The following is a 22,848-nucleotide window of genomic DNA, read 5'->3' on the forward strand; positions in this document are numbered from 1 at the left end:
ATTTAAGGACATTTGGAATCTATTGGGGCTTTTTGCTGAGCAGAATAAACATACCCATGCCCAGCAAGAAATTGGTTTCATGACCTCTCACAGTCAATTGATCAAATGTTTCAAAGTCCAAGCCTCACATAAGTATCTTTTGTCATTTCATTTATTTTGTTAAGCTGAAATAATATAAACAAAATCTAAAACTAAAACGAGACTTTAAAAGAGCAACTTAGTATCATGCATGTATTAAAAGAGTGAGTTAGAGGTCTGCCTATTGATTTGGCTCAAATAGCAAGCTGTTAACATGATTCCATTTTTATAAAACATTAATAAATACCTGAACCTTTCACATGTTTATATGTGACTGTATAAGTGTAGAGAAATGTTGCATACACACACTAGGCTTTTAACATGGTTAGCTCTAATAAAATCAGTGACAACAAAACAGACTAAATACTCATGAAATGAAATTTAAATGACAAGTCCTGTAATAATATGGGAAACACATAAAATTAAGTATGTAGCTAGACATAGAAGATATACAATTAAAAATTTGGTTTGACTAGGTATCAAAATTAGTCAACTTTTTAAAATCTTGAATGTCGGTGGTTATTCAATTTTGCAGTAAGATTGAAAAAAAGAGAAATAATTATCTTGATCAATTTTTTTAAACGATAAATACATATATTTGTAATAATTTTTCATAAAGTATACAAAATAGTAATACATGCTGATTAAGGAAAACTTGGGAAATTAAGTAAAAAGGAGATATTTTTGTTCTTCTACTAAAAAAATTATAAAATAGCCGGGCGCGGTGGCTCACGCCTGTAATCCCAGCACTTTGGGAGGCCGAGGTGGGCGGATCACGAGGTCAGGAGATCGAGACCACGGTGAAACCCCGTCTCTACTAAAAATACAAAAAAATTAGCCGGGCGTGGTGGCAGGCGCCTGTAGTCCCAGCTACTTGGGAGGCTGAGGCAGGACAATGGCATGAACCCGGGAGGCGGAGCTTGCAGTGAGCCGAGATCGTGCCACTGCACTCTGGCCTGGGAGAAAGAGCAAGACTCCGTCTCAAAAAAAAAAAAAAAAAAAATTATAAAATTGGCTATAATTTTGGTATATTAAAAAATCATTCTCTTTCAAAGGGTATAGATTGCAATGTTGTTATTCATTAATTCTAACAAATTACCTCAGCAGAGGCAGAGCCTGGATAAGCCCTTCACATTCACTCTAATGTGTAAACACAAGAAATTCTGTTCATGGCCTATACTGTGTGCACACCCAGTCCAGCTGCAATGGCACAGCTGCTGGACTTTATTGGCAACCACGAGCTCTACCCTGGGGAGCCAGCTGAGCTGTACAGGGAAGGCACTACAGGTATGAACACCAGACCTCCTCTGCAGGCATGTCTCTTCTGACAGCCCCTCAGAAGGATGGGGGTATTCTGCTAAAAGTAGGTACCCTGGTGCCTTTAGGTCCAACAGATATAAACACTGCCCTTAGAAACGAGGTCCTGAATTGTATCACCTAGGCCAAACCCTAAGTGAAATGAACTCTTTAAGTCTGGAGGCTGGCCATTTCTTACCAGCTTTCTAAGGCCATGAAATATTCATGCTTAATCAAGGGTAACAGAATAAACGGAATGTAAAAAGTAAAATGTAAAATGTTTGAGTAGCAGTCCCCAAAAGCAGTGGGGAATGAAACATAGTATAAATAGAAGGGGATTAAGAATATTACCTATGTAGATGTAGGCTACCCTTTCCTAGCAATGGAAGAGAATAAATGTTGAACAACTAAACTTAAAAATTCTGAGCACCTGGATAAAAACAGGGTATGTGGAATACATTTATTTTCTTCGAAGTTATTAAATACAATCATCATGGGCAGTAAAGACATGACAGACTTCAAATACTGAATTCCCATGGCAAATATCTCTAGACAAGGCAGAGTCAGACAATTGTCTTTCTCAAGTTCTAAAACTTCTTTTTGATTGGAAAAGTCCCTATGGAGTAATACATATCATTTTTTCTTTGCAGAGACTAAAAACACTATACTAACATCACATTCAAACTCAGCACATTGTTCCAGTTATTTCTAGTAGTACAAATTCCGCATGTGGCTAGTACATAGAGAATGTAGTCTTGACTCTGAATCCTAATGTTATTTAATTCCCACCTTGCTTCTATCATGACTTTAAAATCTTTCAAATTTTCTCCCAAAAAAATGCACTGAATCATGCAAAAATAGTGTCATGAATTAGTTAATAAAATTCCTATTGGCAAGAAATAATTACTTAAGAATTTCATTTTGAAAGGGAAGAGAACATTCTGCAGCAGGTAGAAGGGAAAATGGGGCCAAGGAAGGAAGTTTTTTTAAAGATGGGAGAGACTTGGGTTGAATAGACAGGTACAATAGAGAGGGAGAAGCTAAAAAAAAAAAAAAAACAAAAAACAAAACAAAAAATAAAACAGGACAGAAATGAGAGACAGAGGTTCTTTTGGAAATGTCTGGGAGCATTTCTTGGTTGTCCCAAAACTTGGAGGGCACTATTGGCCTACAGCAGGTGGGAACAACTATGCTAGACAACCCCTCACAATAAAAAAATTTCCCAGTAAAATGTCAACAGCATTCTATGTCCTTCAGTCAAGTCATAAAATATTTCCTTACTACATTTTAAAACTAAGAATTTTTAAGTGACTAAATTATACAGTAGATCAAACATGGATTGACCAACAAAGATAAAAACATATTTAGCTCCTCAAGCCTCTTGATAGTTTGTTTTAAAAGTAATATATTAACCATCCTACTCCATGATCTTTTTAAATTAGAGAAGAATGTCCATAACAAATCATTAATAGGCCATTTTAACACATACTAATATATAAAATAAGTATTATATCCATCCATATTCTGAGAATATAAAAAAGCATACAAATATCTCAGTTAAATTTAAAACATACACACAGACACACATACACTCACAGTCAATACATATTAAGTACTGGAGTTGTAAGTTCTTAAGTTGGTAAAATCATTTTCCCATATACCTTGTAAGTTACTATTATAAGCACATATGCATAATTAAGTAGCTACAATTTAGGCAGAACATTACGGTAGACTCACCTTGGTTGGCATTTGCACCCTGAGGCAGAGCATTGGTTAAGTTGGGTAATTCACTGCCATGATTTCCGTCTTCCCATGGACAGACATCAACACTATTCCATTTCTTCAGCTGTTTTAGCCAACTGGCCTTTTGCTCCAACTTGCAGTGGGGGTTTAAAACTATACACATCCACAGAGCACCTAATTTAAAGGAGGAAAGGAAAGTAAATGTTTAAAAATTATAAAAATATCCAATGTTATCAAGTTAAATTGTTTAAATTTATTAAAAGTTAAAAATGTAATTTATATTATATTTAAAATTTTAAATTTAAATTATTTAAATTATCAAGTTAATTATAAATTTTAAACAATTTCAAAATAGATCCAAGTCGGTCATTTTTATAACTCAATTCTCCTTAACGTAAGCCACAAATCCCACAGAGAGTTTATTGAAAGGAGGACAACAGATCCAAAGTTTGAACCAAATATCCAAATACTCTTACGTAATAAAATATACTTCATATTTCACAAATGCCAATAGTAATCAACTTCTTACTTGTATGACATTTTAGACAAAAATGCCAATAACATATACCATCCCAGTGTCCAATTTACAGACTCTATACATGGATACTGCAATATATCACTCCAAATGGTTCTGCACAAAAATTGAATTTACTTTCTAAAATTACTTTTTACAATAAAATCATTAAGGCATATAGTGGACACAAATAACTTCCTGTTCTCCTTATAATTTCAAACTTAATTATGTTTATTAATTAGTATGCATATTTATCTGTCAGTAAAGTGTGAATAGTTTGGGGCAAAAAAAAGCCAGTAAAATAGGTCTTTCAAAAATAAAATTCATTTAAACACACTTCCCTAAATGATTTAATCAGGAACTGATTTTAAAAATATAGTTGAAATCACTAAATTTATATGTTCATGAGTAAAATTACTAAACCATAATCAAAATTTCCCTAGTTTTTCAAAGGAAAGGCAATCATACATTTAGAATAAAGGCATAACTCATAATTTGAATAATTAAGGTCCAATAAATTATTCCTTTCTACATTCTTTGAAGAGGTAGAAAATTCAAGCAAATATTTCACAAATTTTAAAAGTTCAAGTTTTACTTAAATTTCAAAGCAAGACAGATACCAGTATTCCAAAGCTTTTCACAACACTACTTCTTTCAAAAGGTATGTGTGCATGTCTGTTTATGTTTTAATCGTTTGTTAGTTAAATGCATAATAATGGTAGGAATGAAAACTGTTTATGTTTTATTTGTCCAAAAGATAGGGCTTACATTCTTCCTCATTAAAAATAAACAAGCTTCTTCCATTAGGGCGGGGGTCCCCAACCCCCGGGCTGCAGACTGGTACCAGTCTGTGGTCTGTTAGGAACTGAGCCATGGCCTGTTAGGAACCTGGCCACACAGCAGGAGGTGAATGGCAGACGAACAAGTATTACCGTCTGAGTTCTGCCTCCTGTCAGATCAGCGGTGGCATTAGATTCTCATAGGAACACGAATACTATTGTGAACTGAGCATGTGAGGGATCTAGCTTGCATGCTGCTTATGGGAATCTAACTAATGCCTGATAATCTGAGGTGATACAGTTTCACCCCGAAAGCATCCTCTCCCACCCCCCATCCGTGGAAAAACTGTCTTCCATGAAACCAGTCCCTGGTGCCAAAAAGGTTGGGGACTGCTATGTAAGAGTATCTATTATTTTAAATATCAAATAGCTTTTATCAACAGAAAACAAAAAGGGCCACAACCTATCTAAGCCACAGATATTTACAATCTGCATATCTATATTTTAAAATGCCAATTAAAAATACAACATGGCTAGTGAAGATGGAGTAAGCCCACGCCCGTCCCTCCCAATGATAATAACAAAAACTTTGGACAACATACAAAAAAATAGTAACCTGAGGATTCTGAAAAGTAAGAGCAAGCAGATTGGAGAGAAAATAAAACCTGGAGAAGCAACCCTGATGGGGGTGACTTGCCATTATGTTTCCCCTTCTTTTTTTTCTCCTAGCATTGAAATAAAATTAGCCCCATCCAGGGAACTTTATAAACGACACATGCAGCAAAAATTTGAGAACCCTTATCTAGCTGGTGTAAGCACAGGGGAAAAGGACCCCCAAACCAGGAGGTGGAAAGGGGGATCTCTGAATTCTGTGTACAAACTGGTAGAAGTCCTGGTTACGCTTCACGTGCATGAGACAGATCCAAGGCAGCATAACCAAGGTTTTGAAAACTAACTGACATTGGAACTATCACCCAATGGAGGGGAAAAGGAGAAACAACTTATGGCCTGAATCTACTCTGGTTTCTTGCATGCTTTAAGAAATTTTTTAAAACAATCTCCTGAGGATTTCAATTCTTTTTTTCTTCTTTTTTTTTTTTTTTTTTTTTTGAGGTGGAGTCTCGCTCTGTCGCCCAGGCTGGAGTGCAGTGGCGCGATCTCGGCTCACTGCAAACTCCGCCTACTGGGTTCACGCCATTCTCCTGCCTCAGCCTGAGGATTTCAATTCTTTAAACAATCCCCAGGCTCTCATGATACAATATTCAAAATGTCCAGGACTCAAAATTATGTGACTTACGAAGAAACAGCAAAATGTGACCAATTCTCAAGGGGAAAAAACAGTCAACAGATACCAAGCAAGATGAACTAGATGTTAGAATTATCAGTCAGAAGCCCTATACCAACTATTGTAATTATGCTCCATGAGATGAAAGTAAACACTATTGAAAGGAATAGAAAGGCAGTTTTCAGAAGTGAAATATAAACTATAAAAAAATGAACTAAACAGAAATTTTAGGGCCAATAAAACAATATCTGAAATTAAAAATTAACTGGATGGGATCAATAGCAGAATGGAGATGACAGAGGGGAAAGTCAGTGAATGTGAAGCTAGAAATGATCTCAACTGAAGAGAGAAAAACAACTAGGCATAAATGAGCTGAGCCTTAAAAACAAGTAAGAAAATATCAAAAGGTTTAACATTTATGTCGTTCGATTCCCAAAAGATAAGGAGAAGAAAAAATTGGAAGAAATCATGACTGAAAGCCTCCCAAATTTGGAGAAAGATATGAACTTACAGATCCAAGAAGCTTAGCCAACCTCGAATAAGATAAACTCAGAGAAAACCATTCCCAAACATAACATAAACTGCTGAAAAGTGAAGATGAAGAAAAAAATCCTGAAAACAGAGAAAATAAAAATACCATACATAGAAGAATAGTGACTTGAATAATTAGAAATTTCTCATCAGGAAACAGAATACAATGGAACAATATCTTTAAAGCATTAAAAGAAACTGAAGTGTCAATGAGAATTCTATATCCAGCGAAAGTATCATTCAGGAGTGATGATGAAATATAACCATACCCAGATCAGGGAAAATTTACAGTATTCGTTCCAAGACATCTGTTCTAAAAGAAATGTTGAAGGAAATTCTTTACACCGAGGAGAAATAGTATCAGAAGGAAACTTGGAAGTTCAGGAATAAAGGAAGAACAATAGAAATGATAAATATCTCAGTAAATAGATTATTTTTGACTTTTAAGTTCTTTAAAAGTATGACTGTTAAAAGCAAGAATTTAAGCACCATTTTGTGGAGTTTTAAATGCATATAGAGGTACTGCACATGACAACTATAACATAAAAAAGGGAGAGTAAAGGAAAAATATATATAAAAACTGTATCTATAACGTATATAAGTATGATATATATATATGTATTTGCCATGTTAAATGGCATGTAGAGCCTAACAACCACAAAACTATATATATATATATATAGTTTATTTTTGTTATACTCTACATGCCATTTAACATGGCAAAATATTAACTTCAAGTAGACTGTGAAAGCTTAGGTCTGTTTACTACAATGCTGATACCACAAAAAATATTCTAGGAGATACAAACACAAAGGATAATAGAAATTAAATTATAATAAAACATTTTTAAAATAAATAATCCAAAAGAAAGCAAGAGAGAGGGAAGAGATGAATGGAAACAGAGGGGATAAACAAAAAACAAATGATTAAATGGTAGACCTAAATTCAACAACCACATCAATAATTATATAAAATATTAATGGTCTAAACATATAAATTAAAAGAAATGGTCAAATCAGGCTAAAAAACAAGACCCAAATCTTTCTTATACTGTGTATAAGAAATCCACTGTAAATATAATAACATAGATTAAATGTAAAAGGAAGAAAAAAGATATACCATGAAAAAACACTATAAAATAAAGCTGGTATGACTATATCAGTATCAGATAAAGCCAACTTTAGAACAAGGAATACTATACCAGGTATAAAGAGGGGCATTACATAAAGATAAAAGGGACAGTTTTTCAAAAAGACATAATCCCAGATGACTCTGCTGCACCTCACAATAAGACTTCAAAATACAGGAAGCAAAACTGACAGAGCTTAAAGGAGAAATAGGCAAATCCAAAATTATATTTGGAGACTTCAACATTCTTCTTTCAGTAACTAACAGAACAAGTAGCCAGAAAATTAGCAAATACCTGAACACTGCTATGCTCTGAATGTGTCCCCCAAAGTTCATGTGTTAGAAACATAACCCTCAATGCAACAGTGTTGAGAGGTGAGGCCCTTAAGAAGTGATTAAGTCATGAAGGCTGTGCTCTCATGAATGGATTAATGCTGTTATGGTGGGAGTGGGTTAGTTATCTCAGGAGTGGGTTTCTGATAAAAGGATGATTTGGGGCCTCTACCCTACTCTCTTGCATGCATGATTTTCTTGCCCTCTGTCCTGTATCACGGAATGATGCAGCAAGAAGGCCCTTGCCAGATGCGGGACCCTCAACCTTGGACTTCCCAGCCTCCAGAACTGTAAGAAACAAATCTCTGCTCTTTATAATTTTCCAGTCTCAGATATTCTGTTACAGCAGCACAAAAAGGACTAAGATGAACAATATCAACCAACTAAACCTGACATTTATAAAACACTTCACCTAACATTAGCAGAAACAAACAAACAAAAACCTACTGTTCATTTATTTATTTATTGAGACAAGATCTTCCTCTGTCACCTAGGCTCGAGTGCAGTGGTATGATCATAGCTCCCTGCAGCCTCAAACTCCTGGGCTGAAGGAATCATCCTGCCTCAGCCTCCTGAGGAGACGGGGTCTCACTATGTTTCCCAGGCTGGCCTCAAACTATAGCTATCCTCAAGCAGTCTTCCCGCCTCAGCCTCTCAAAGCTCTGGGATTATAGGTGTAAGCCACTGTGCCAGATACAACCTACTATTTTAAAATGTACAAAAAACATTCACCAAGATAGTCTATATTCTAGGCCATAAAACAAATTTTGACAAATTTAAAAGAACTGAAATCACACCACGTATACATTCTCTGACAATACAGAATTAACTTAGAAATTAGTAAAAGAAAGGTATTTGAAAAATTCCAAAATATCTGGAAATTAAACAACATATTTCCAATAACTCATGAGTCAAAGAAATAGTCACAAGGAAAATCCGAAAATACTTTATATTGAATAAAAATGAAAAAATATTTTGAAGTTTATGGTATACAGCTAAAAAAAGTGTTGAGAGAAAAATTTAGAGTATTAAATGCTTATAGTGGAAAATAAAAAGGATTCAAATCAATGATCTAAATACCCACCTTAAGAAAACAGAAAAAGAATGAGAAACCAAAGTCAAAGAAAGCAGAAGAAAGTAAGAGATCAGAAATCTGTGAGACTGAAAACGAGCAGGAAAAAAAATCAATGAAACAAAAGGTGGTTCTTTAAAAAGATTTATAAAATCAATGAAGCTATAGCCAGGCTGACAAAAAAAAAAAAAAGAGAGAGAGAGAGAAGATACACACTAGGAGAGAGAGAGGGAGAGGGAGAGAGAGAGAGAAGATATACACTACCAGTGTCAGGAATAAAAAAAAAGGGCACATCGGCCAGGCGCAGTGGCTCATGCCTGTAATCCCAGCACTTTGGGAGGCTGAGGCAGGCAGATTGCCTAAGGTCAGGAGTTTGAGAAACTCCAACAGCTAACATGGTGAAACCCTGTCTCAACTAAAAATACAAAAAAAATTAGCCGGGCATGGTGGCATGTGCCTGTAAACCCAGCTACTTTGGAGGCTGAGACAGGGGAATTGCTTGAACCAGGGAGGTGGAGGTTGCAGTGACATCATTATAGATCTCAGAGCTATTAAAAGGATCCTAAGGGAATACTCTGGACAACTTTATGCTGATAAATTCTACAACTTAGATAAAATGAAAAAATTCCTTGAAAGTCACAAACTACCAAAGCTCACTCAAGAGGAAGTAATAATCTAAATGGTTGTAAACTAATTAAAGAAATTAAATTTGCAGTTAAAAATCTCTAACAATACAGATCCAGATGTTTCCCTGGAAAAGTCTACCAAACATTTAAGAAATAGTATCAATTCTACACAATGTCTTCCAGAAAATGGAAGAGGAGGGAAGGGTTCCCACCATATGAGGCCAGCATTATTACCCTGATACTAAAACCAGATGAAATCATTACAAGTAGGCTCAACTGCAGATCAATATCCCTCATGAGCATAGAAGTAAAATGCCTCAACAAAAATATTAGCAAATCTAATTAAGCAATATCAGAAAAGGAAAATACACAATAACATAGGGTTTATCACAGGAATGCAAAGCTAGTTTAACATTCAAAAATAAATTAGTATAATTCACCATATTTAGACTAATGAAGAAAAACCATATGATAACTCAACAGATACAGAAAAAGCATTTGGCAAAATTTGACATTCCTTCATGATAAAGCAAGCTCTCAGTAAACTAGGAATAGGAGCGAACTTCCTTAACCTGATAAAGGGCATCTGCAAAAAATCCTATAGTTAACACAATAATAGCAAAAGACTGAATACTATTCCCCTAAGATAGAAACAAGGCAAAGATATCTGCTCTTACCACTTCTATTCAGCATCACACTGGAAATTCTAGACAGGCCAATAAAGCAAGGGAAGGGGGTTAAAGACATCAAGTGGAAAGGACAAAATTGCTCCTAGAACCAGTAAGTATAACAAGGTCATATTATATAAGTTCAAATGAAAAAAAAACACTTAAACAAAAAACTGTAGATATATATGCTAAATATGAACAACTGCAAATCAAAACTTACCCAAAAAGTACTATTCATCTTAGCACCAAAAAATCTTGGCTTATAATTCTACGAAAACATGTGCAGTCTCTATGTTAAAAACTACAAAACGCTGATGGAAGAAATCAAAGATAATATTGAAAAGTGGGAGGTTACCATGTTCATGGATTGGAAAACACAAGACTGCTAACATGTCAATTCTCCCCAAATTGATCTATATATTCTATATAACCTCACTCAAAACCCTAGCCAGTGTTTGTGTGTATACCGACAAGAAATGCAATAGAATGAATAGCCAAAACAATTTTTAAAAAGGGCAAAGTTGTAAGAAGGACAAAGACAAAAGATTTAAGACTTCCTATAAAGCTACAGTAATCAAAACTGCACTAGTGATGAAGGGATAGGCACACAGATCAAAGGAACAGAATAGAGTTCAGAAATATACCTACACAAATATAGTTAATTCAACGTTCAAAGTCAATTGAGTGGAGAAAAGGTAAGTTTTTTCAACAAATGGTGCTGGGAACAATTAGATATTCATGTGAAAAAAAATGAACCAAAATCCATATTATATACTTTATAAAAAAATTAACTCAAAGTGGATCATGAACCTAAATAAAAAGATTAAAACAACAAAACTGCTAGAAAAAAGTTTAGGAGAAAATCATTGTAACCTTGATTTAGGCAAAGATAATGTTAGATAATCAAAAGCATGACCCATAAAAGACAAAATTGATAAAGTAGACTTCATCAAAATTTAAAAGTTTTATTCTACAAAAGACACTGTTAAGAGAATGAGAAAACAAGTTACAGACTAGGAGAAAATATCTGCAACTTGTACACGTGATAAAGGACTTGGATCTAGAATATATAAATCCTCTCAAAACTCATTAAGGAGTTTAACTCAGTAGAACTGGGCAAAGAAAAGACTATCAAGCCAAGAAAAGACATGGAGGAAACTTAAATGCATATTAACTAAGTGATCCAATCTGAAAAGGCTGCATACTGTAATATTCCAACTACATGACATTCTGGAAAAGAAAAAACTACGGAGATGGTAAAAAGAACAGTGGCAGCCAGGAGTTTGGGTGCAGGAAGAGACGAATAGGAACAGCATAGAGGATTTTTAGCATAGTGAAACTACTGTTTGATATTTTAATGGTGGATACATGTATCATTATACATTTGTCCGAACCCATCAAATGCGTACCATTCAGAGAGAACCTCTAATGTAAACTATGGACATTGGGTGATAATAAAATGTCAGTGTAGGTTCATCAATTGTATGACTCTGGTGGGGGATGTTGATAATGAGACAGAATATGCATAAGTTGACTTAAGAAGATGGCCAAATAGGAACAGCTCCGGTCTACAGCTCCCAGCGTGAGCGACACAGAAGACGAGTGATTTCTGCATTTCCATCTGAGGTACCAGGTTCATTTCACTAGGGAGTGCCAAACAGTGAGTGCAGGACAGTCGGTGCAGTGCACCGTGCGCGAGCCAAAGAAAGGCAAGGCATTGCCTCGCCTCACTCGGGAAGCACAAGGGGTCAGGGAGCTCCATTTCCTATTCAAAGAATGGGGTGACAGACGGCACCTGGAAAATCGGGTCACTCCCACCCTAATACTGCACTTTTCCAATGGGCTTGGAAAAGGGCACACCAGGAGATTGTGTCCCGCACCTGGTTCAGAGGGTCCTATGCCCACAGAGTCTCGCTGATTGCTAGCTAGCACAGCAGTCTGAGATCAAACTGCAAGGCAGCAGCGAGGCTGGGGGAGGGACGCCCACCATTGTCCAGGCTTGCTTAGGTAAACAAAGCAGCCAGGAAGCTCGAACTGGGTGGAGACCACCACAGCTCAAGGAGGCCTGCCTGCCTCTGTAGCCTCCACCTCTGGGGGCAGGGCACAGACAAACAAAAAGTCAGCAGGAACCTCTGCAGACTTAAATGTCCCTGTGTGACAGCTTTGAAGACAGTAGTGGTTCTCCCAGCACACAGCTGGAGATCTGAGAACGGGCAGACTGCCTCCTAAAGTGGGACCCTGACCCCAGAGCAGCCTAACTGGGAGGCACCCCACAGTAGGGACAGACTGACACCTCACTTGCCGGGTACTCCTCTGAGACAAAACTTCCAGAGGAATGATCAGACAGCTGAATTTGTGGTTCAGGAAAATCCCTGTTCTGCAGCCACCGCTGCTGACACCCAGCCAAACAGGGTCTGGAGTGGACTTCTAGCAAAGTCCAACAGACTTGCAGCTGAGGGTCCTGTCTGTTAGAAGGAAAACTAACAAACAGAAAGGACACCCATACCAAAAACCCATCTGTACATCACCATCATCAAAGACCAAAAGTAGAAAAAACTACAAAGATGGGGAGAAAACAGAGCAGAAAAACTGGAAACTCTACAAAGCAGAGCGCCTCTCCACCTCCAAAGGAATGCAGTTCCTCACCAGCAACAGAATAAAGATAGACGGAGAATGACTTTGACGAGTTGAGAGAAGAAGGCTTCAGATGATCAAACTACTCCGAGCTACAGGAGGAAATTCAAACCAATGGCAAAGAAGTTAAAAACTTTGAAAAAAAATTAGACGAATGTTTAACTAAAATAACCAATGCAGAGAAGTGCTTAAAGGAGCTGACAGAGCTGAAAGCCAAGTTTCGAGAACTATGTGAAGACTGCAGAAGCCACAGTAGCCCATGCGATCAACTGGAAGAAAGGGTATCAGTGATGGAAGATGAAATGAATGAAATGAAGCGAGAAGGGAAGTTTAGAGAAAAAAGAATAAAAAGAAACGAACAAAGCCTCCAAGAAATATGGGACTATGTGAAAAGACCAAACCTATGTCTGATTGGTATACCTGAAAGTGATGGGGAGAATGGAACCAAGTTGGAAAACACTCTGCAAGATATTACCCAGGAGAACTTCCCCAATCTAGCAAGGCAGGCCAACATTCAGATTCAGGAAATACAGAGAACGCCACAAAGATACTCCTCGAGAAGAGCAACTCCAAGACACATAATTGTCAGATTCACCGAAGTTGAAATGAAGGAAAAATGTTAAGGGCAGCCAGAGAGAAAGGTCGGGTTACCCACAAAGGGAAGCCCATCAGACTAACAGCTGATCTCTCGGCAGAAACTTTACAAGGCAGAAGAGAGTGGGGGCCAATATTCAACATTCTTAAAGAAAAGAATTTTCAACCCAGAATTTCATATCCAGCCAAACTAAGCTTCATAAGTGAAGAAGAAATTAAATACTTTACAGACAAGTAAATGCTGAGTGATTTTGTCACCACCAGGCCTGCCCTAAAAGAGCTCTTGAAGAAAGCACTAAACATGGAAAGGAACAACCGGTACCAGCCACTGCAAAAACATGCCAAGTTGTAAAGACCAGCGAGGCTAGGAAGAAACTGCATCAACTAATGAGCAAAATAACCAGCTGACATCACAATGACAGGATCAAATTCACACATAACAATATTAACTTTAAATATAAATGGGCTAAATGCTCCAATTAAAAGACACAGACTGGCAAATTGGATAAGGAGCCAAGACCCATCAGTGTGCTGTATTCAGGAAAGCCATCTCACGTGCAGAGACACACATAGACTCAAAATAAAGGGATGGAGGAAGATGTACCAAGCAAATGGAAAACAAAAACAGGCAGGGGTTGCATTCCTAGTCTCTGATAAAATAGACTTTAAACCAACAAAGATCAAAAGAGACAAAGAAGGCCATTACATAATGGTAAAGGGATCAATTCAACAAGAAGAGCTAACTATCCTAAATATGTATGCACCCAATACAGGAGCACCCAGATTCATAAAGCAAGTCCTGAGTGATCTACAAAGAGACTTAGACTCCCACACAATAATAATGGCAGATTTTAACACCCCATTGTCAACATTAGACAGATCAACGAGACAGAAAGTTAACAAGGATACCCAGGAATTGAACTCAGCTCTGCACCAAGCGGACCTAATAGACATCTACAGAACTCTCCACCCCAAATCAACAGAATATACATTTTTTTCAGCACCACACCATACTTATTCCAAAATTGACCACATAGTTGGAAGTAAAGCTCTCCTCAGCAAATGTAAAAGAACAGAAATTATAACAAACTGTCTCTCAGACCACAGTGCAATCAAACTAGAACTCAGGATTAAGAAACTCACTCAAAACCGCTCAACTACATGGAAACTGAACAACCTGCTCCTGAATGACTACTGGGTACATAATGAAATGAAGGCAGAAATAGAGATGTTCTTTGAAACCAACGAGAACAAAGACACAACATACCAGAATCTCTGGGACACATTCAAAGCAGCGTGTAGAGGGACATTTATAGCACTAAATGCCCACAAGAGAAAGCAGGAAAGATCCAAAACTGACACCCTAACATCACAATTAAAAGAACAAGAAAAGCAACAGCAAACACATTCAAAAGCTAGCAGAAGGCAAGAAATAACTAATATCAGAGCAGAACTGAAGGACGTAGAGACACAAAAAACCCTTCAAAAAATTAATGAATCCAGGAGCTGGTTTTTTTAAAAAATCAACAAAATTGATATACCGCTAGCAAGACTAATAAAGAAGAAAAGAGAGAAGAATCAAATAGATGCAATAAAAAATGATAAAGGGGATATCACCACCGATCCCACAGAAATACAAACTACCATCAGAGAATACTACAAACACCTCTACACAAATAAACTAGAAAATCTAGAAGAAATGGATAAATTTCTCGACAAATACACCTTCTCAAGACTAAACCAGGAAGAAGTTGAATCTCTGAATAGACCAATAACAGGCTCTGATATTGTGGCAATAATCAATAGCTTACCAACCAAAAAGAGTCCAGGACCTGATGGATTCACAGCTGAATTCTACCAGAGGTACAAGGAGGAACTGGTACCATTTATTCTGAAACTATTCCAATCAATAGAAAAAGAGGGAATCCTCCCTAACACATTTTATGAGGCCAGCATCATCCTGATACCAAAGCCAGGCAGAGACACAACCAAAAAAGAGAATTTCAGACCAATATCCTTGATGAACATTGATGCAAAAATCCTCAATAAAATACTGGCAAACCGAATCCAGCAGCACATCAAAAAGCTTATACACCATGATCAAGTGGGCTTCATCCCTGGGATGCAAGGCTGGTTCAACATACGCAAATCAAGAAATGTAATCCAGCATATAAACAGAACCAAAGACAAAAACCACATGATTATCTCAATAGATGCAGAAAAGGCCTTTTGACAAAATTCAACAACCCTTTATGCTAAAAACTCTCAATAAATTAGGTATTGATGGGACGTATCTCAAAATAATAAGAGCTATCTATGACAAACCCACAGCCAATATCATACTGAATGGGCAAAAACTGGAAGCATTCCCTTTGAAAACTGGCACAAGACAGGGATGCCCTCTCTCACCACTCCTATTGAACATAGTGTTGGAAGTTCTGGCCAGGGCAATCACACAGGAGAAGGAAATAAAGGGTATTCAATTAGGAAAAGAGGAACTCAAACTGTCCCTGTTTGCAGATGACATGATTGTATATCTAGAAAACCCTATTGTCTCAGCCCAAAATCTCCTCAAGCTGATAAGCAACTTCAGCAAAGTCTCAGGATACAAAATCAATGTACAAAAATCACAAGCATTCTTGTACACCAATCACAGACAAACAGAGAGCCAAATCATGAGTGAACTCCCATTCACAATTGCTTCAAAGAGAATAAAATACCTACGAATCCAACTTACAAGGGACGTGAAGGACCTCTTCAAGGAGAACCACAAACCACTGCTCAATGAAATAAAAGAGGATACAAACAAATGGAAGAACATTCCATACTCATGGGTTGGAAGAATCAATATCGTGAAAATGGCCATACTGTCCAAGGTAATTTATAGATTCAATGCCATCCCCATCAAGCTACCAATGACTTTCTTCACAGAATTGGAAAAAACTACTTTAAAGTTCATATGGAACCAAAAAAGAGCCCGCATCGCCAAGTCAATCCTAAGCCAAAAGAACAAAGCTGGAGGCATCACGCTACCTGACTTCAAACTATACTACAAGGCTACAGTAACCAAAACAGCATGGTACTGGTACCAAAACAGAGACATAGATCAACGCAACAGAACAGAGCCCTCAGAAATAATGCCACATATCTACAACTATCTGATCTTTCACAAACCTGACAAAAACAAGAAATGGGGAAAGGATTCCCTATTTAATAAATGGTGCTGGGAAAACTGGCTAGCCATTTGTAGAAAGCTGAAACTGGATCCCTTCCTTACATCTTATACAAAAATTAATTCAAGATGGATTAAAGACTTACATGTTAGACCTAAGACCATAAAAACCCTAGAAGAAAACCTAGGCAATACCATTCAGGACATAGGCATGGGCAAGGACTTCATGTCTAAAACACCAAAAGCAATGGCAACAAAAGCCAAAACTGACAAATGGGATCTAATTAAACTAAAGAGCTTCTGCACAGCAAAAGAAACTACCATCAGAGTGAACAGACAACCTACACAATGGGAGAAAATTTTCGCAACCTACTCATCTGACAAAGGGCTAATATCCAGAATCTACAATGAACTCAAATTTACAAGAAAAAAACAAACAACCCCATCAAAAAGTGGGCGAAGGACATGAGCAGACACTTCTCAAAAGAAGACATTTATGCATCCAAAAAACAAATGAAAAAATGCTCATCATCACTGGCTATCAGAGAAATGAAAATCAAAACCACAATGAGATACCATCTCACACCAGTTAGAATGGCCATCATTCAAAAGTCAGGAAACAACAGGTGCTGGAGAGGATGTGGAGAAATAGGAACACTTTTACACTGTTGGTGGGACTGTAAACTAGTTCAACCATTGTGGAAGTCAGTGTGGCGATTCCTCAGGGATCTAGAACTAGAAATACCATTTGACCCAGCCATCCCATTACTGGGTATATACCCAAAAGACTATAAATCATGCTGCTATAAAGACACATGCACACGTATGTTTGTTGCGGCACTATTCACAATAGCAAAGACTTGGAACCAACCCAAATGTCCAACAATGATAGACTGGATTAAGAAAATGTGGCACATATACACCATGGAACACTATGCAGCCATAAAAAATGATGAGTTCATGTCCTTTGTAGGGACATGGATGAAACTGGAAACCATCATTCTCAGTAAACTATCACAAGAACAAAAAATCAAACACCGCATGTTCTCACTCATAGGTGGGAATTGAACAATGAGAACACATGGACACAGGAAGGGGAACATCACACTCTGGGGACTATTGTGGGGTTGGGAGAGGGGGGAGGGACAGCATTAGGAGATATACCTGATGCTAAATGACGAGTTAATGGGTGCAGCACACCAACATGGCACATGTATACATATGTAACAAACCCGCACATTGTGCACATGTACCCTAAAACTTAAAGTATAATAATAATAATAATAATAAAGAATATGCCTAAGTTGGGGGGAAGGGGTACATGGGAAATCTCTGCTCAATTTTTCTGTGAATCTAAAACTGCTTTAAAACACACAGTCCATTTTTTCAGAAAAGGGCAAAAAATTTAGAAAGACATTTTCCCAAAGAAGATACATAGATGGCAAATTGCAGACAAAAAACATACTCAATATTGTTAATCATTAGAAAATACAAATTAAGATCACAATGAGATACCATTATATATGTATTATAATAGCTACAATTATAAAAAAATTTTTTAACCTGACAGCAACTGCAGGCAAGGATGTGGAGCAACTGGAATGCTCATAAATTGCTGTTTGCAGAGTGTTTAAAATGGCACAGACTCTGGCAAACAGTTTGGCAGTTTCACATGAAGTTAAATGTATTTTGACCATATGACCCAGCAATCCCACTCTTAGGGATTTGCCCAAGAGAAATACAAATTTATGTTCACACAAAAACTTGTACAAGAATGTTTATAGCTGCTTAATTTGTAAATGTGAAAGACAGGAACCAATCTAGATGTTCTTCAACTGGTGAATGGATAAACAAACTATGGTACATTCATACAGCGGATACCACTCAGCAATAACAACAACAACAAAAACCCACTGATGTACACAAAATATCTCAAATATACTATACTAAATAAAGGAAGCCAGAATCAAAAGGGTATACACACACAAGCTTATTATTCAACTGATATGGTATTCTGGAATGGCAAAACTAAAGGGACTGAGAACAGATCAGTGGTTGCTGGGACTGGGACAGCATGAGGGAATTTTTGGGGGGTGGTAGACTGTTCTCTGTCTTGATTGTGGTGGTGGTTACATGACGATGTCCATTTGTCCAAACTCAAAACTGTACACTAAAAAATTTTAGTGTATATATTTTTATAGTATTTACAGTATGTATGTATTTTACAGTATAGTAAGACTTGTACAACCTTAAAAATTAAATAATCATATTCCCATTAATAGTCACCATTTATTGGGTACCCACTATATGCTAGAGGCATCATATTTAGGGCTTTACAATCATTTATCATTAACTTGTTACAATAACCCTTCACAGTCAGAATTACTATTCTATTTTAAAGGTAAGTGTCTTAGTCTATTTAGGCTGCTATAACAAAAATACCATAAATTTGGTAGCTCAAAAACAACAAACATTTACTGCTTACGGTTCTGGAGGGTAGGAAGTCCAACATCAAGGTGCAAATTTGGCATCTGGTGAGGGCATACCCCTCATAGATGGCACCTTCTAATTGTGTCCTCACATGAGGAAAGGGGTAAGCAAGCTCCCTCAAGCCTCTTTTATAATAGCACTAATCACATTCACGAGGGCTTCACCCTTATGATCTGATCACCTCCCAAAGGCCTCAACTCCTAATGCCATCACCTTGGGGGTTAGAATTTCAACATAAAAATTTTGGAGAGGACACAAACATTCAGACCATAGCAATGAGAAAACTAAAACTCAGAGAGGTTGAGGTCCTTAAAAACAAGATGCTAAATATTCTTGGCAACTTTAAACAATGATTTCTATGATTTTGAAGAAAAAAAAACTCCATAAAACTCAGATGCTTACAGAAATGCATGCTTACATTTCTCTAATTAGAAAATTTCCATTTTGCAGAATGAGAAATTTTTTCAAAACCAAGCCTTTATTAATTTGCTTGCAACTTTCTTTTATTGCTCACCTCCCTAAAGAGAGGTTTCATCCTGAAAGATGTTCTTAATGTTAGATTCAAGTTCAAAGCTATAATAGATATGGTCTTTTATCTTAACAGTCATCACCACAAAAGCTGTAATTAGCCTTAATAACCAAGTTAACCAAATTGAGCAAGTCATTCTCCAAATTTTATTAATTCAGAGTCCCACTTTGGGCATTTATCTCCTTTCCCTTCAATACGCCTGAAACATCTGTAGCTTTAAAAATAAAGCTATTTGATGATTAAACACTTCATTCTGCTGTCCCTCTGAAATACTAACCCTTTAAGGACTCGGCCAAAACCAGGAGAGAAGGCTCAGTGAGAAGTCATCATTTTCTGCACCTGACAGAGGACCTGGCACCTAGTCAGGTACTACTGGTTCTTTCACAAAGAACACTTAATTATTTGCTATGAATTACAATAAAAGTAAGTTCAACACTTTTAAATTACTTTCCTGGCTTCAAGGCATCAAAGTATATAAAGGCTATTATCAAACTGCTGGTGTGTGCATCATCTGGCACATATCAGCTCTAGCTTTTCTCTAACATCCAGCATGTTTCTACTCTCCTTTCTAATACTATGCCTATTCCATACTCAGTAATTTTAGCAAAAAGATGGCACTGTAACATACAAGGCAAAGTAAACCATAACTAGGGAGGCAATCCCCCAGGGAAGAAAAAAAAAAAACATTCATCACACAAAGTAAATGGTTCCAATCCCCTTAGTGGTCTTAAACCTATTCACATCTTACACCTAGCCAGTCAGAGAGTGTGGGCAGAATGTTGCTGAGGCAGAACACAAATAGTCATGCAAGCCATTTGGTGACTTCTGCATCCCCCCAAAAGCAGAGTGCCAGTGGACAAGAACACATACTCAGCAAATGTGGGTGGCAAGAATGAACTCTACTCCTTGAAAGCCAATCTTTTCCACCAAACATTCAGATGTACAAATTATCACCACCATTTTGCCCCATCTCACACACATTGTTTTACATTTCCAAGCAGAAGTTTTTGATGAACAAGGTCTGATCTGGAAAGGTTAAGATATGGATTACCAGCCATAAGACCTTAGGCAAGCACACTGAGGCTCTCGGTGGTGACAGTTCCCTCATTTAGCCAATAGGAACAATAATTTCTAACGTCATCGGGTTGTTTAGACTTGAGTGTTTTTGCTAAATGTTGAATTCACACAGCTTCAAAAGGTGCACTCCTGCAAACCACTGTGATGAAAGACTTGGATGTTGAAGAAATTGAGAATCAACAGTTAAAACAGAATTGGAGTGCTCAGACTAAAGAATCACTCGAAATCACTCTGAATACCCTTATAAGTATTTTACATTTAATAAAATAAAACAAGACAACATATTAAACAAAAATCAGTAACTTTAAATACTTCTGAAACTTGTAATGATGAGTTCTTGAACAATTAATTTCCATTTGGCATTGAAACACATTTCAATCTCTCCTTTTCCCTTGGTTTCAATAAGCGACTTTTAAATGTGTTTTGTTTTCCTATAGACATTATTCTCTCTAGCTCCCAGGACTCCAGTCTGGGCCTATAGGCAAAGAGAGTGATTTAAAAGTCTGAGATGCTTTGGCAATTTTCAAATCACTGGTGTGTGCATCACCTAGCTTCTGGATTATCAACTGCATCCTTACCTACTCCCACCAGGAGGCATTTCTGAAACACATCCCCAACCCAACAGGGTTACTGAACATTTTCTCTATCCATGGTAATCTCAAACCTGTGCGTACTCTTCTTTCAGCTTCCCTCTCTCTGGATCACCTCCCACAGTATCTTTGCCAAAACACTTCTAGTCTACCATCCACTCTGCCATTTTAGTTTTAATGCCCAGGTTCCATAGTCTTCTATAGAAACTTAAAATTAAAAGTTATCAGAACTTATTTTGGGGAAAAAAACTCAGAAGTCAAACCATGTGAAATCTTACATAAGAGTTTGAAGATGATGATGAATTACCGTAAATGAAATATTATGAAAAATGAAAATGTATAATACTCTAAGACTGTGTTTATACTCTTTCCTATAATATTGACAAACATCCAACTTAGTCCAATTCAAGGGATATGATTAAGTGAAATAATAGAACTTCAGTTTTACACATCATCATAGTTTACATTTCTGGGGTTACTAGCATTTGGAGAATAACCATTAGAAAAAGCATGAAGTGTTGTTAGACTTATAACCACTGTTCTTGTTATTAAAACTATTCTAAAACTTAGTGACTTAATATAACAATACACCGTTATATCTCACAATTCTGTCAGTTAGAATTTCTCTCTCTCCTCTCCCCTTTCATCCTGTGTCAATATGGCCTCTCCACGTGGATAGCATGGGCTTTCTGACAGCACAGCCGACTCAGGATAGCCAGACTTCTTATATATAGAAACTCAGGGCTCCAAGATCTTTGAAGAGATGAGAAGTGGATGTTGCCAGTCACGTAAGGCTTGGGCCCAGGAAGTGGCCCAAGATATCCTTTGATATATTCTGTTGATCAAACATGTATAAAAATCACCCAGATTCTAGAGGAGGGAACAAAGACTTCATATTTTCATGAGACAGTAGTAAAGAATCTGTGGCCATCTTTAACCTATCACAGTCACCAAAAAAGATTATAAATCTGCTAGACTACAAAATAGAAAACTAAATTATTTGCAAATGAGTATAAGAATGTCGTTAGTTAAAATAATCAAACTCAAACAAACCATCATATGAGAAGAGCTGTAAGTCAAGCAACACAAAGAAGTCATTATGAAAATTTAATAGTATAAAAGGTATCTCAATATACCTTGCAATATTTAATGCTGGTTTGTATGCTAATTTTATCCCTTCAAAGAAAATCCTAACAATATCAGGTAACACATTTTGGATTCCTAATTAGATTCTACATTTAAAATTTTAAATGTCTTTAGGGTGCAAAGATTGCTCCACTTAATTCCGCTAACATACTTCTAAAAGTGAGTGGCATCCACACTTATCCACCTGACAATAATTGCTGCCATTTATTGAATGTTTATTTCACACTAACCCTGTACTGAATGTTTTACACGTATTTTCACATTTCACCCTCACATGAAAAAGAAGCCCGCTTTATAGATAAGGAAACTGATGTGCAGAGAGAAGTAGAAAATTGTGCTGCTATTAAGGGAGCCAGGATCTGGTCTAAGATTCATGTTCCCCTAAAACCAGTATTCTTAAACACTATGGTGTTTAACCTTCGATCTAGCTATGTGGTCAGAAGGTTCTTCTGTAAGTTGGAATTTGTACATATAGTTATGTATATATGAATTCCAAAATAAATGATATTAGTCTTGACAGAATCATCATTCCATTCCTCATATTTCAGCATATAATATAAATA

At 36.9% G+C, this 22,848-nt stretch overlaps 1 protein-coding gene across 1 annotated transcript in view; it reads right to left on the reverse strand.

Annotated features, from left to right (window-relative positions):
• ZSWIM6 (zinc finger SWIM-type containing 6) overlaps nucleotides 1–22,848 on the reverse strand; it is a 221,674-nt gene that overhangs the window by 22,521 nt on the left and 176,305 nt on the right. The window contains exon 5 of the mRNA XM_055252129.2: nucleotides 3,112–3,291. Coding sequence (XP_055108104.1) covers nucleotides 3,112–3,291 — 180 coding nt within the window. The remainder of the gene's footprint in view (nucleotides 1–3,111; nucleotides 3,292–22,848) is intronic.

This window comes from Symphalangus syndactylus, chromosome 18 (assembly GCF_028878055.3).
Source record: "Symphalangus syndactylus isolate Jambi chromosome 18, NHGRI_mSymSyn1-v2.1_pri, whole genome shotgun sequence".
NCBI classification, from domain to species: Eukaryota; Metazoa; Chordata; class Mammalia; order Primates; family Hylobatidae; genus Symphalangus; species Symphalangus syndactylus.